This window comes from Mesoplodon mirus (assembly GCF_964341445.2).
Source record: "Mesoplodon mirus genome assembly, chromosome: 3".
Taxonomy (NCBI): Eukaryota; Metazoa; Chordata; class Mammalia; order Artiodactyla; family Ziphiidae; genus Mesoplodon; species Mesoplodon mirus.
The window spans coordinates 32,887,493-32,900,762 of NC_138978.1; the positions used below are offsets into that span (position 1 = coordinate 32,887,493).

Consider the following 13,270-nt stretch of genomic DNA (forward strand, 5'->3'; position numbering starts at 1 on the left):
CTGGCATGAGCCTGTTTTTTACTCAGACTCTCTGTGTCACCGTATTTCCCTCATATGTCCCCTAGCAACACTCCCCAAGTGGTTTAAAATTCCCCTAATACTACTGCATGCCTATCAGAGGAGCCAAAAGAAAACAATATTGATAATACCAAGTGGAGATAAGGATGCAAAGCAACTGGGTGCCTCATAGGCTGTGGGTGGATAGGTAAAATGGTGCAGCCACTCAACGTTACTGGTTATTACAAGAGCACAGAACTCAGGAAGAGCTAGATGAAGAAGATACATAGGGAAAGTTATGCGGGAAAGGGTGCGGAGCTTCCATGCTTTCTCTCTTTCTCTGGGCATGCCACTCTCCCCACATCTCCATGTGTCCACCAACCCAGAAGCTCTGGAAATTAGGTCTTTGTGGAAGTCATCAAGTTAAGATGAAGTCATAATGAATTAGGGTGAGCTCCAAATCCAATGACTAGTGTCCTTATAAGAAGAAGAGAGGACACACGGATACACACAGAGAAGGCCATGTGATGGGAGGCAGAGACTGAAGTGATGCCGCTTTGAGCCCAGGATGCCAAGGATTGCCAGCTACACTAGAAGCTAGGAGAGAGGCCCGGAACAGATGCTCCCTCCAAAGGGACCAACTCTGTGGACACCTTGACTTCTGATTTCTGGCTTCCAGAACTGAGAGAGAATAAATTTCTGTGTTTTTAAGCCCCCTAGTTTGTGGTCATTTGTTGTGGCAGCCCTAGGCCACTCACACACGTGCCACCTAGGACCCTGGGCAGGGTACATGCAACTCCCTGCACCTCCCACTGCCAGCCCTGCCCCTGCACCTGTCCTATTCTGATAGGCAGGCTTTATGGTTGGGTCCACCCTGCCCTGCCTGAGCCCACACTGCATTCCCAGAGACCTGAACTTGACTCTGGCTTCTGACCATGACTGCCTGGGTCTCCCCAGCATACACTTCACATCACCTGGTTAGGCTTGGGAGCCCTATGGCTGCAAGAACATGCTGATTCACCCCAACTTCTCTCCAGGTCCTTGTACTTCTACTGCCAAAGCCACCCGAGAAACCTAGTCTCACTCTTGCCAAGGCAGGACTTGTCCCCAGGGTTCTGTCTGCTGGCTCTCTGCCCTCATCTCTGGTGTGTGGGATCCATGGAATTCACCTTCCAGTCTTTTCCCGAAGTGTTGTTTCTCCAACTAGAATCTTTCCTGATTCCCAATGCTGCTTAATATATGTCAAGACTTTTCCCTCTGCCCTTCAGATAAAAAATTCTTATAATGGGTTCATTAAGCCATTCACGATCTACCTGGTGCTGTCTAATAGTACTTTCTGCAATGATGGAAATGTTCTGTACCTGCACTGTCCAATATGGTAGCCACTAGCCACATGTAGAACTTGAAATGTGGCTTGTATAACTGAGGAACTAAATTTATACTTTGATTTCATTAATTTTAAATTAAGTAATTTAAATTAATTTAACCAATTGATTTTAATTAACTTAAGTTTAAATTTAAATAACCCCATGTGGCTGGTGGCTAGTGCATTGGGAAGTGCACATCTAGCCCTGCCTGCCTCTGCAGCCTTACCTCCCATCTTGTTTTCCCCTGGTTCTCTTCCTACTGGCTTCTTTCAGACCCTCCAGTCCATGCTCACCTCAGGACCTTTGCACGGTATTTTTCTCTACCTGGAACTTCTTCCTCTCTGAACTCTTTGTTGAGCTAATGCCTGCTTCTCCTTCAGATTTCAGCTCCAACATCAATTCCACAGACAAAATCCCCAGGTGAAATCAGGGATCCCTGGTGATGACTCTCACAGCACCAGGTATTTGCAGTCCTGGCACTGATCATATTTGTGATTTTAGAGGTATTGGGTGATTTCTCCCCCCACTGGCCCATAGGCTCATGAGAGCCGGGCCTGAGCCTGTGTCTTTTCACTATTGTATTCCCCCCACCTAGCATAGTATCTGGCTCACAGCAGGCCCTCGGTAGAGATTTGGGGACTGAATGAATGGGGTGTTGCTGGTTTAGGAGAGACACCCAGCAAGCGTGTCCTCAGAGCCAGCTGGTTGGGGCACCTGGCACTTTCTAAGGGGGCAAAGCCAGTCACAGACAGTATCTGCTGATGAACCCTGGCCTCTCGAAGCTTAAGAAAACACAGTGCCCCTTGAAAGGCCCTGGACATAAGCCTGGCAGCCAACGGCCTTAACAACCCACACATCTGAACAGAGGGGAAGCGAGTGCTAGTAGATTCATGAGTTCCAGCGGATGAGTCAACTACCAACACCTGTGATTCACAAGCCGGCTTCCTGAGCTGATAGCAACCTCATGGCCTGATGGTGAGGAATGATGGCATGCCTTTCCCTGGCCTGGAGAACTGGTGATTCCTGAGTCCCAGAAGGCTCCAAGCTGTGTCTCTGTCCTCCAGGAAGGATGGGCGGGTCCTCCCTGCTTCATAGCCACAGGATCCTGGGGATGGACGCCCCACGGCTCCATCTCCTGTCTCTGGGGGTTCTCTTTCCCCATCCCACAGGGCCCTGAAGATGGCATCTGCCCAGAGAGACCTTGCCCAGCCAAGCCCAAGGAGCTGGGGGCAGGGAGCCCCCTCCCTCCACCGGCTGTGAGGTCCCAGTTGTACATTCCCATAGCCCCTGTGCTGGTCCTCAATGCCCTTACCACGGACGAATTTTGATCTATAAGTCATTGCTTAATATCTAGCTCTTCTGCTGGTATATAAGCTCTAGGAGGGCAGGGACTACATTTATTTCACTCACTGATGTATCTCCAGGATTAGCGCAAAGGCAGGCAAAAAGAAGGGGCTCAGTAAAGTTTTGTTGGAAGACTGAGCATCAAAGTACCCCCAAGAGTCCTGATCAACCTTACTCCAGCCTAATGGGCTGAGCTCTGGCCTCTGTTTCCCTGTTCAGCACCCCCATTCTTCCTGAGGTCACTCTGAACCCTGCCAGTCTGCCGGGGTCTGGCCTAGCCTACCTGTCTCTCACCAGCCTCCCTCTAGTGTTTGGACCCTGCACCCTGTGCCCTTGTCCTTGATGGGTACCCTTACTTATGACCTATCAGTGGTCCCTAGCATTCATTGATAGCCCTCACCAGTCCTCATGGCTCTCCTCAGGCAGGTCCTGGTGACATCTTCAGCTCCACAGCATCCTCAGTGGCAGCCCTGGGCGACCTGGCTGCTCTGGGGATGGGGCCATCTCTGCGGTCCATCTGTTTCCTCCACCCCAAGCCTGCCCCACTCCATCCGGGACTCTGTCCTGTCCCCCAGGTGAGCTCCCAGCATGCCTTGCTTTGAAGTGCCCTGTTCTAGGCTGGGAGAGCGGACTTGGGCAGAGCCTTTCCTGGTCTTGTAAACAGGGGTTGGGTCCAATGCATATAGGCCAGAACCAAGGTCTGTTCCCTGGCTGGGAGGAAGGTGGGACACAGTGAGGTAATGGTGGCGTCTTAGAGACCAGATCTTCCCGTCCCATCTGCCGGCCTACCTGGAGGCTGGGAGACCAGAGTGCACAGTCTCAAGGCCATGGCTGATGTTGGGCGACATCTCTCCAAGTCTATGTCCTCCTTCATCTGTCCCTCATGTACCATTTTCTGTTACCCGCCAGGGAGCCAGAAATGACCCAGACCCCTTCCCTGGATTTCTCTGAATGCTGATGGCCAGGAGGACAGGGAAGGCATTTCCCATGTCTCACAAGTCTCTAGGACCTTCCTCCAGGACTCCCCACTGGTTTCTGATGCGCAGGGCCTCTCAGCTCAGGCGCCAGTCTGCCAGCCAGGGAAGCTCTTTCACCCGGCCGCACTCTTCTTGTGGACTAGTTACATCTATTCATACATTCATAGATTACTGCCTGCCTGTTTCCTCCACTAGAATGTAAGATCCTGAGGCTCAGGGAAGGGATCCTGACCGTTTAGGTCACACTGTATCCACAGTGCCTAGCATGGGTCTTAACTGAACAAATTGAATGAACAAGTGAATCCCTTATCAGTGGGAGCATTGGCTGGATCCACGCTCTGAGGTTTAGACGAGATCACCCAATGAGCCCTCCTTCAGGGCCTGGGGCACTGCAATTCTTTTGGGGGGTACCCTGAGTCACAGGTGGTGTCCACTGATGTCCCACCAGCTGGCCAGCGCCACACTTAACAATCAGCACTGTAGCCACCGATAACCTCGGAGCAGCCCATATGTATCTAAAGACATGGGACAGGTGCTAGAAAATTCCTAAGTGCCGACCAAGGGGTCGTGTACCCGTGCTTCACACATAGGCTTCCTGAGCTAATGGATGCCCAGCAGTGAGACATGAAGCCCATGCCTTTCCCAGGCCTGGGAGAATGGCCGGTTCCTGAGTCCCCAGAGGGCTGTCTTTCAGGACAGCTCAGCTGGCGTTCCCCACTTCCTGGCACACTATCAGGGATGCATCACACCTCCATTCCCACCTCTGTAAGATCCTCCCTTCCCCACTCCCTGCCTGTCCACAAGGCCAGCGTCCACCCAGGGTCTGCCCCGGCATGGTCCTACCAGCCCTGCAGGACCCCTGATGAGGGTGGAGACTTCAGCAACCTCGACGACCCCACCCGGGTCAGTACCCCCATCTAAGCCCTGGATATCTCTTCCTCATTCTTCAAGTCTCAGCTCCAGAGTCACCTCTGCAGGGAAGCCTGAGTCAGTTCCCTGTTTTACACTCCCAAAGTCCCCTGTACATATTCCTCCTCGCAGCACCGATCAAAATTTTAATGAAATTTAACTTGGTTGATCCATTGCTTGTTCCCAGAGGGGCAGGAACCACGTTGACCTTGGTTGCTCCTATATCTCTAGTCACCGCCCCGGGTCTGGCCTGTCATTTGCGCTTGGCTCACCCCTCTCATGCACCAGGTCAGACCCTCTGGCCATGACCAACCTCATGCAGGCACAAGCTGCCAGCATCTCACCTGCTGCCCACCTGGACACCTCTTGTCCCCTTCTTTCCTGTCTCTCCTGCCCCATTTCCCCCATAACTTCCTGTGGACGCTGCTGCAGGGCCCTGATTGGCTCCCATGCCTGCCCTGCCAAACCCAGAAACGCATGAAAGTCAGGTGCCAGTGGATAAACCTGTTCCCCCTTTTCCCCTCACCCCGAGAGGTGGTCCTGAGACGCACTTTATCAGGCTTTTCTGGGGTGCAGGCTTGGATTAGGAGCGCTCAGTGGTGACCAGCTCAATGCTGCGTCCTCGTATCGGCTTTCCCTCCCCTCTGCTCCTCTTCTGTGCCCTGACTCCCCGGCATCACCTCCCCAACCCACGCAGTAGTAGCGTCTGAGCCTCATCAGCCTCTGCCCTCCAGAAGCCCAGGCTGAGAGAGGGTTCCGTAAAGCTTTGTGGAAAGAATGAAGGGATGATCCTCAGCGGGAGGGCCAGCTTGCTCCCGTTGCTTCCTCCACCCTTGGCTTCCCTCCAGTAACCCCCTCACCCCTGAAGCTCTGTTGCTGCCTTGCTCCTTGTCCTTTCTTGCACTGGTTATCTGGACCCTGACCTCCTGCCAGGCTCTTTCCAGGTCTCTCCCAGGCTAGTCTCTGCTTGCTGGGTCCCGGCAGCTGACAGCCCTGCAGTGAATCCCAATGTAGCCCAAGTCCATCCTGCATCCCTCACCTGCTTACTTGGTCGTCTTCAGGTAGATCCTAAGCTTCCCCAGAGCTCCTCAGTCATTGCTCTGGGCAACCTGGCTGCCCTGACAAGAGGCTACCTTTTCAGTCCATCTGCTTCCCTGCCCTCACCTGCCCTGTCCCATCCAGGCTTCTGACCCGCCCCAGGTGAGCTCCCAGAATGCCTTGCTTCAAAGTGCACTGGCCAGCCTGAAGGAGGTGGCTTGGCAGAGCCTTTCCTGGCCACCCAAACAGGGATTTGGGGCCCCTCCTAAGACCAACGCATGCTGGCCAGAACTAAGATCTGGTTCTTGGTTGGAAGGCAGGTGACACAGTGCGTGACGGGGTCGGTCACGGCGTTGACACCAGACCCTCTGCTCACACACCTTGGGTGGGAAGCTCAGTAGTCATGACCCCATAGCCGTGTCTCTGGGGCTGGTGTGCAAGTCCACATGCTCATTCATACATCCTTCATTCATCAACGCCTGCTCTGCGTGCCCAGCCCCATGCCAGGTGCGGGCAGCGCCAGCGCAGTCCAAAGGCACTGTCTGTCTGGAAGAAGTGTCAGGAGGGGAAATGGTTCCTTGGAGCTGTGCCACCTTCTCTGCTCTGCTCTCAATGTTACACGGCGACAGAGAGGGACACCTGGGCAGTGCTACTTCTTTCACAGGGAAGGGAAGACACGCCAGGGCTAGCCATGACCACTCCTTGTCTCAGCCATCTTGGTCCAGCCGCCTCCATGAGACAGAGAAACCACCTTACATGCTCCAGTGAGATGTAACAACTTCGAGATAAAAGAACAAATGGCTTAAGTGAGAGAGTGGCATGGACATATACACACTACCAAATGTAAAACAGATAGCTAGTGGGAAGCAGCCGCATAGCACAGGGAGATCCGCTCAGTGCTTTGTGACCACCTAGAGGGGTGGGATAGGGAGGGTGGGAGGGAGACACAAGAAGGAGGGGATATGGGGATATATGTATACATATAGCTGATTCACTTTGTTATATGGCAGAAACTAACACATCATTGTAAAGCAATTATACGCCAACGAAGATGTTAAAAAAAAAAAAAAAGAATGAATGGCTTCCTGTGGCCTGGAGGGCGCCTCGCCTCCCCCTCTCTGTTCACAGGCTTGGGAGAGCAGCCAGGACAGGACTCCTCGGCCTCCGAAAAGAAGGCTTGCAAGAGGCCAGGCCAGGGGTGTTCAAGGAGCCTGTGTGGGGCCTGACCCTGTACCCCCAGGAGATCACACTCGTGCCAACTCGTGGTTGCTGTTCCATCTTCATCTCCCTCCACCTCCCCACCTGCTGCTTGAGACCGTGTGTCCATGCCTTCCCAGCAGCCTCTCCTCCTTTGGCCTCCATCACCCATGCTTCCTGGCCCTCCTCCCTCCTCTCTGGCCTTGCGGGCTCGGGCATCTTGTTGAGGCCTCTTTTTCATCCCCTCCTCACACTTCCATGCCATCCAGGGTCCCACCCCAGGTCCTCCTCTCTTCTCTCCCCAGCAATCCCCGCCTCTGTTTCTGTCTGCGTCCCAAGGTTCCCCCGAGGCTGTGTTCGTGACTCCAAACCTCCACCTCCAGCCCTGTCACCTCCTCTGAGTGCCCAGCCATATGGCAGCCACCTCCTGAGACCCCAATCCCAACATGATGTCTGAACCTCTACCAAATCCTGTGGGGATGACCTCACCACCGCCCCAGCCATCCAAGCTAGAATGTCACAACTTGTCCTTGATCCCTCCCTCCCTTCTCCTTGCCTCCTTCATGCCACCAATCACCAACCTCATCAATTCTACCGTCATGTCTCCATCCTATTCCATCTACTTTCCTCCTTTCTGACCACAACCTTCGGAGGCCACCATGCTCTCTTCCACCCAGGTTCCTGGCCTCCAGACTGGCCCCAGTTTAGCCCAGCAGCACAAGTCCCAATTTGATGTCACCCCCTTGCTCTGCATCTTTCAGCTGTGCCTTGTAGCTCACAGGATTAAAACCAAATTCCTCACTTTAGCACCCAAGGCTTTTCAAGGCTTGTCTCTTGCCCCCTTCTCCAGCAGCGGCGTGCCCTCTTGGCTTCAGGCTTTCCAGACTTAGGGCTCTGTCTCCATAATCCCTAGCAGGATCCCAGGCACGTGGTGCCAGAACAGAAGCTCTTGACGGTAGGTGTCAGGAAAGGCCCCCAGTGTAGAAAGGGGGTGATGCCTTGGATGTGCCTCAATCCCCCGTGAGTCTGGTCAATATGAGTCAGTTCCCTGAGGCTCCAATTTGGATTCAGAGGAGCAAGGACTAGATCCCAGGTCACTGTGGCCCACCAGGGTGACCACGGCCGAGGGGCCAACTCTCCCACTGCCATCACGGCCACCCATGTGCATACTTTAGACAGGAGGAAATGACGAGGAGCAGGATAGCTCCCGTGTGCTGAGCATTTTGTGCTGTAGCTCATTAAATCTTCCCAAGAACCCTAGGCAGAAGGCTTTTAAAATTATTCCCATTTCCTAGAGGTGGAAATAGAGGCCAGAGAGGTTCAATAACTTTCCCACTGTCAGCTAAAATGTGCTAGACCCTGAATTTGAACCTATCTCTATTGAATTCCGAAGTCATTAAAATACATGGGAGGAAGTTAAGGCAGGGACAAGAGTAGAAGACTTTCGGGGGAGGGGAAGTGAGAGAGAGCAGGAAGTAAAGATGGAGAGAGTGATGATCTGGGAGAGAGATGGGGTGATGGATGGACAGATCGTTGCTCTGGCCAATCACCTTTTTGGTTCCCATAGTTGGAGGCAACTTCGGGGAAGGCAAGTGTGTGAGCAGGAGAGGGACACACCCTCTAGGTAACCTAGCTTCCCCCATAACCCTGGCTCCTTGGAAGGCCTGTGGCATGGGACAGAGATGAGCAGAGTGTCAGGGAAGAACTTAAGCCCTGTTGGTCAGAGGCTCCATCCAGGGCCTCCAAATGGGCCTCAGGGAGCAGATCCTTGCAAAGGTGGGCATTCATCATTTTTACATCTTCGTTCAGATCCCTAATAAGGAAGTAATAATATTGCCAAGCTTTTGCCACGCTTTCTATGAGCTAGTGAGAAGACTAATTATCTGACGACACTAATAAATGGTTATGATGTTATTAAAAATGGCACCAAGCTAGGATTAATAGGCTCTTCGATTGTAGGGAATCGGGTTTAACAAGGTGCCCGCACGTGCCGTCAGGGGCCATGGTCTTGATGGATACTGGGTTGCATGGAGGCCATGGATGAGACCCCCTCTTTTCTCTAGCTGAGGGTCAGCTTAGGAAGGTCTGGCTGCTGCTGGATTTTCTAATCCACCCCTTTGCAAATGGCTCTGCAGAGCTCTCGGGCTCCTGGGGAGGCTGTGGGTGGCAAGACTGGCATCAGCCTCGTTCACTTCTGCATGTGGCCTCCACGGTCCATGGGATCCCCTCTTCCTCCCCAGCCCAGCTCACCTCTGCAAGCGACAGGCTCAGAACCTACCCGGAGCCCCCTGCTCCAGAGCCCCATTCATGAAGCTCGGAGGGAGGGGGGAGCTGATAAATGGAGATGCCTGTGGGGCTTGCTGACTAATTTCCATAATAATTACCAGTTATTACCAATAACGGTGACAACACCACTCCCTCCCATTTAGACTGAATTCCGCCATCTAGGAGCTGTTTCCCCACTGGTTGTCGCCTCTGACAACAAGTGGGGAAGAACACAGGGCAGGTATCATTATTCTCACCGCTGAGTTAGGAAATGAGCTCAGGGAGAAAAAGGGACTTTCTGAAGCCCCCTCCCCAGCCTCAAAGGAATAGCCGTAACGATAAAAATAAAAACAATAGAAGCAAGTACTGACACGGTGCTAACTATGTAGTACACATATGTGAACTTAGTCCTCACAACAGCCTGTGGGGGAGGGGGCTATTATTATCATTCCCATTTTACAGTTGAGGAAACTGAGGCACAGAGAAGTTAAGAAACTTGTCCAGGAGCACACAGCTAGTAAGTGGGAGAGTGGGAATCAAATCCAGCCCAAGTTCATGCTCTTTACCATTAGCCTCCGCCGCTAGCCTTCCCTGGGAGACTCACTTCCTAGAGCCGAGGAAATGACTCCACCAGTGAGGCTCTGCTTGAGCCTTCTTGCTCTGAGCTCCAACCTCCTTCCCTTCCCAGCTCCCCTCTGACAGGCGCAGGAGGGCTAACACAAGAAGGCCCTGATGCTGCCTGCCTGCACTTGGAGAGGCGAAGTGATAATAATCCTTTTGGCTGAGGCTTTTCAGGTTGCAAAGACTTACTATATGAACCTTCCCTGCCCTGGGTCCTGGGGTCAGATGGCTTTCTGCAGAGGTCAGAGCCCAAGGCTTCAGAAGCGGAGAGCCTCCAAAGATTCTTTGAGTCCCAGCTCCACTGCTTACTAGCTGGGAGCCTTCACCTCTCTCTGCCTCAGCTTCCTTATCTGTTAAATGGGTGGTAATAACAGTACCTACCTCACTGGGTTGTTGTAAGGATAAAGGAGAGAAGGAATATGAGGGGTCTGGTGGTACAGATCCATTGCATTCATTAACAGGTATTTGATAGAAAATGCTTCCGGAAAGTTGAAGGCCCTGAGCTGGAAGGCAGGCAATGTTTAGTCTGTGCTGGGTGAGCCTGTACCAATGGCTCCCTTGTCTCCATCTCTCCTTCCCACAGGGCTGCTCTCTGCCAGGATGCCCCACCCTGACGTGCACAGAGGACTTGGCCACGCCTCCTGGGAGGTCTTTGGTCCCTTGTGCTCCCGCCTCACTTACATGGTCAATGAGCTCCTTGATCATGCCGTTCCACTGGCCCTTGTCGTCCTGTGCCCCGTATTTCCCGTCCTCCACCAGACGGATCTCGTAGGAGAAGCCCAGGATGTGGGCCAGTTCCTTGAGCAGGTCGATGCAGTAGCCCTCAAACCGGTCATTCCCGAACAGGGTCCTGTCAGACTTCCGGAACATGACAAAGGGCTCCTCCTGCGGAGACAGATGGGAGAGGGGTAGACAAAGGCTGAGTGGGTGGGGCAGGTCCAGCTGGGGCCAGAGAGCTTGGGCCAGGTCCTCTGCAAGGGTGTTCTAAGCCATCTTTAGGGGGGGCTCAGAAGAATGGCCTGCTAAGTCAGGAGAGGGAAAGCGTACTTCCTGAGAGCCAACTTTGTGCCTCGCAGATGGCCACCTACTGACATGCACACAGCACTTAGTAGGTCCTTATTGATTTGATCGTCCAACGATCACAGACCTAGAAACTAGTGGAACTGGGATTCGAACTCAAGACTGTGATTCTGAATCCCAGGCTCTATCTGTTGCACCGTCAACATGGGCCAGTGGTCCTCAAAGTGTGGTCCCCAGACCAGCAGCAACACCCGGGAACTTGTCAGAAATGCACATTCTCGGGCCCCAGACATACTGAACCAGAAACTCTGGGGTGGGGCCTGGCAATGTGTGCTATAAGAAGCCCTCCAGGGGGTTCTGTTATCTGCTCCAGTGTGAGCACGCTGCTGCAGAAGGCCTTTCATCGTTTCTTCCCTGACTGCTCCCCAGCTCCTGTCTTACAGATGAGATCTACTTGCTCCCTGGCACCTTTCTCTCTTTCCAAGGATCTAGTCCCCAGCATTAGGATCTGCCAGTGAGTGATTCCTGATAACTATGATAGTTTGCATTTGTACGTGCCAGGCGCCAGCAAATCAGCAGATGAGATGGTGCCCGTGGGGGTCCAGAGCAGAGCCCAGCAGAGCGGGAGGGCTCAGTGGACAGTAGCTGGTATTGTCTCCCTTAGCCTGAGTTTCAGCCTTCTGGGGGTAGATACGAGTAACTCCATTCTGTAGATGTACAAAGTGATTCCACGAGGATAACGTAACTCTGGGAGGTCACTCAGCTGCCATAGAAAAAGGATTTGACTCAAGTCGGTGCGGTCCCAGAGCAGGAGCTCTTAACCACCTCACTGTGCCAGAGGCCCTGAGTCACATGGTGCCTCTCCCTAGTGGGCAGGGGGTCCTCAGAAGGTGGCTTGTGGGTCCAGAGCATAGGTGACAGCTGTCGCACATCAGGTTCCCTCCCTCCCAGGTGATAGGGAGCCAGTGAAGGGCTTTGAAAGGGCATGACTGTCTGATTTCTCATTTAGAAATAACACCCTGGCAACCCTGTGAAGAATAACTGGGAGTAGAGGCAGGAAAACCTTGGGAAGAAGCTACTGACCTCATCCAGTATGAGACACACAGAGTAAGGAACGGAGGTGGTTGGGTTGAAATCTCAGCAAACTCATCATTTACTGAGTTCCTACTATGCACCAGCCATTGATTTAAACTCTTTTTCAGAGTGAAAAAGGCTCATAAGCTTTCAAGATAGGTGACATTACTGTATGCTAACACATATATATGGAATCTAAAAAAAAAAAAACAAAACTGGTTCTGAAGAACCTAGGGACAGGACAGGAATAAAAACGCAGATGTAGAGAATGGACTTGAGGACACGGGGAGGGGGAAGGGTAAGCTGGGACGAAGTGAGAGAGTGGCATGGACTTATATATGCTACCAAATGTAAAATAGATAGCTAGTGGGAAGCAGCCATATAGCACAGGGAGATCAGCTCGGTGCTTTGTGACCACCTAGAGGGGTGGGATAGGGAGGGTGGGAGGGAGACACAAGAGGGAGGAGATATGGGGATATATGTATATGTCTAGCTGATTCACTTTGTTATAAAGCAGAAACTAACACATCATTGTAAAGCAATTATACTCCAATAAAGATGTTTTTTAAAAAAAAGATAGGTGACATTATCCCCATTTGATAGATGAGAGAACTGAGGCTCAGAGAAGGTCAGTAAGTTGCCCAAGGTCACACAAGAGTTGAATTATAGTCTGACGGAGTTCAGGTTCAGTCCTTCCTGCCTGTAGCTCCTTGGCCTCTTTCTGGGCCTTAACCTTCCCCCAAGCCACCTTGGCACCCCCTCGTGAAGGAATGCCTCAAGCCTTCAGCTGATGGGTGACAACCATTAGCTGACAGAATCCGCCTGTGGGGGGAAGCTCATGTCCACATGCCCATAAGAAGAGCACACCTCTTCTGGAGGCGCATCATCATTCTCTCAAGTGGTGGGGCCATTCCTTTGACACTGTGGGCCCCTGAGCAGCGAAGGGCCCTCATCAGGGGTCCTCAGGCACAGAAACCCACCGGCAGCTTCTTGCCAGGTTCCTGCTGTGGAGGGCGGGCTAGATTCTCTGGCCCTGGTTCCCTGGCAACGCTACTTCTCAAAATCCCAACCCATGACTGATTCATTCTCAGTTTTCAACAGTCCTTTGGGATGCTGCAGAGAAAGGGCAAGGGAGTGTCTGAGTCCCCAAGGGGTTCTGAGAAAACCACCTCTCAGTCTAATTGGGTGAAAAGCTGGGTCCTTTGGCTAGACTCCATGCTAAATCTCAGTGCCTCCCATCCCCAACTCCAACCAAGCAGCTCATAAGTTTGGAGAAAAGAGTTGACGAGGTGCCGGGGAAGGGGCTGAGACTACATGGAGGGAAGGGAACTTAGGCTATTGTGGACCCTGCCTTTGTGCAAATTAATCTCTGGGATGGTGCTGCCCTGAACCTTGGCACAGGGCCTGGTGAGAGGGCCTGGGTGAGGCTTCAATCCCATCTCAACTGTTAGGTCAGATGCT

At 52.7% G+C, this 13,270-nt stretch overlaps 1 protein-coding gene across 2 annotated transcripts in view; it reads right to left on the minus strand.

The window, feature by feature from the left end:
* GRIK3 (glutamate ionotropic receptor kainate type subunit 3) overlaps positions 1 to 13,270 on the minus strand; it is a gene marked incomplete at both ends in the record, with an annotated part of 233,971 nt that overhangs the window by 26,998 nt on the left and 193,703 nt on the right. For both annotated transcript variants that reach the window (XM_082614766.1, XM_082614765.1), the window contains one exon: positions 10,397 to 10,600. In XM_082614766.1, coding sequence (XP_082470892.1) covers positions 10,397 to 10,600 — 204 coding nt within the window. The remainder of the gene's footprint in view (positions 1 to 10,396; positions 10,601 to 13,270) is intronic.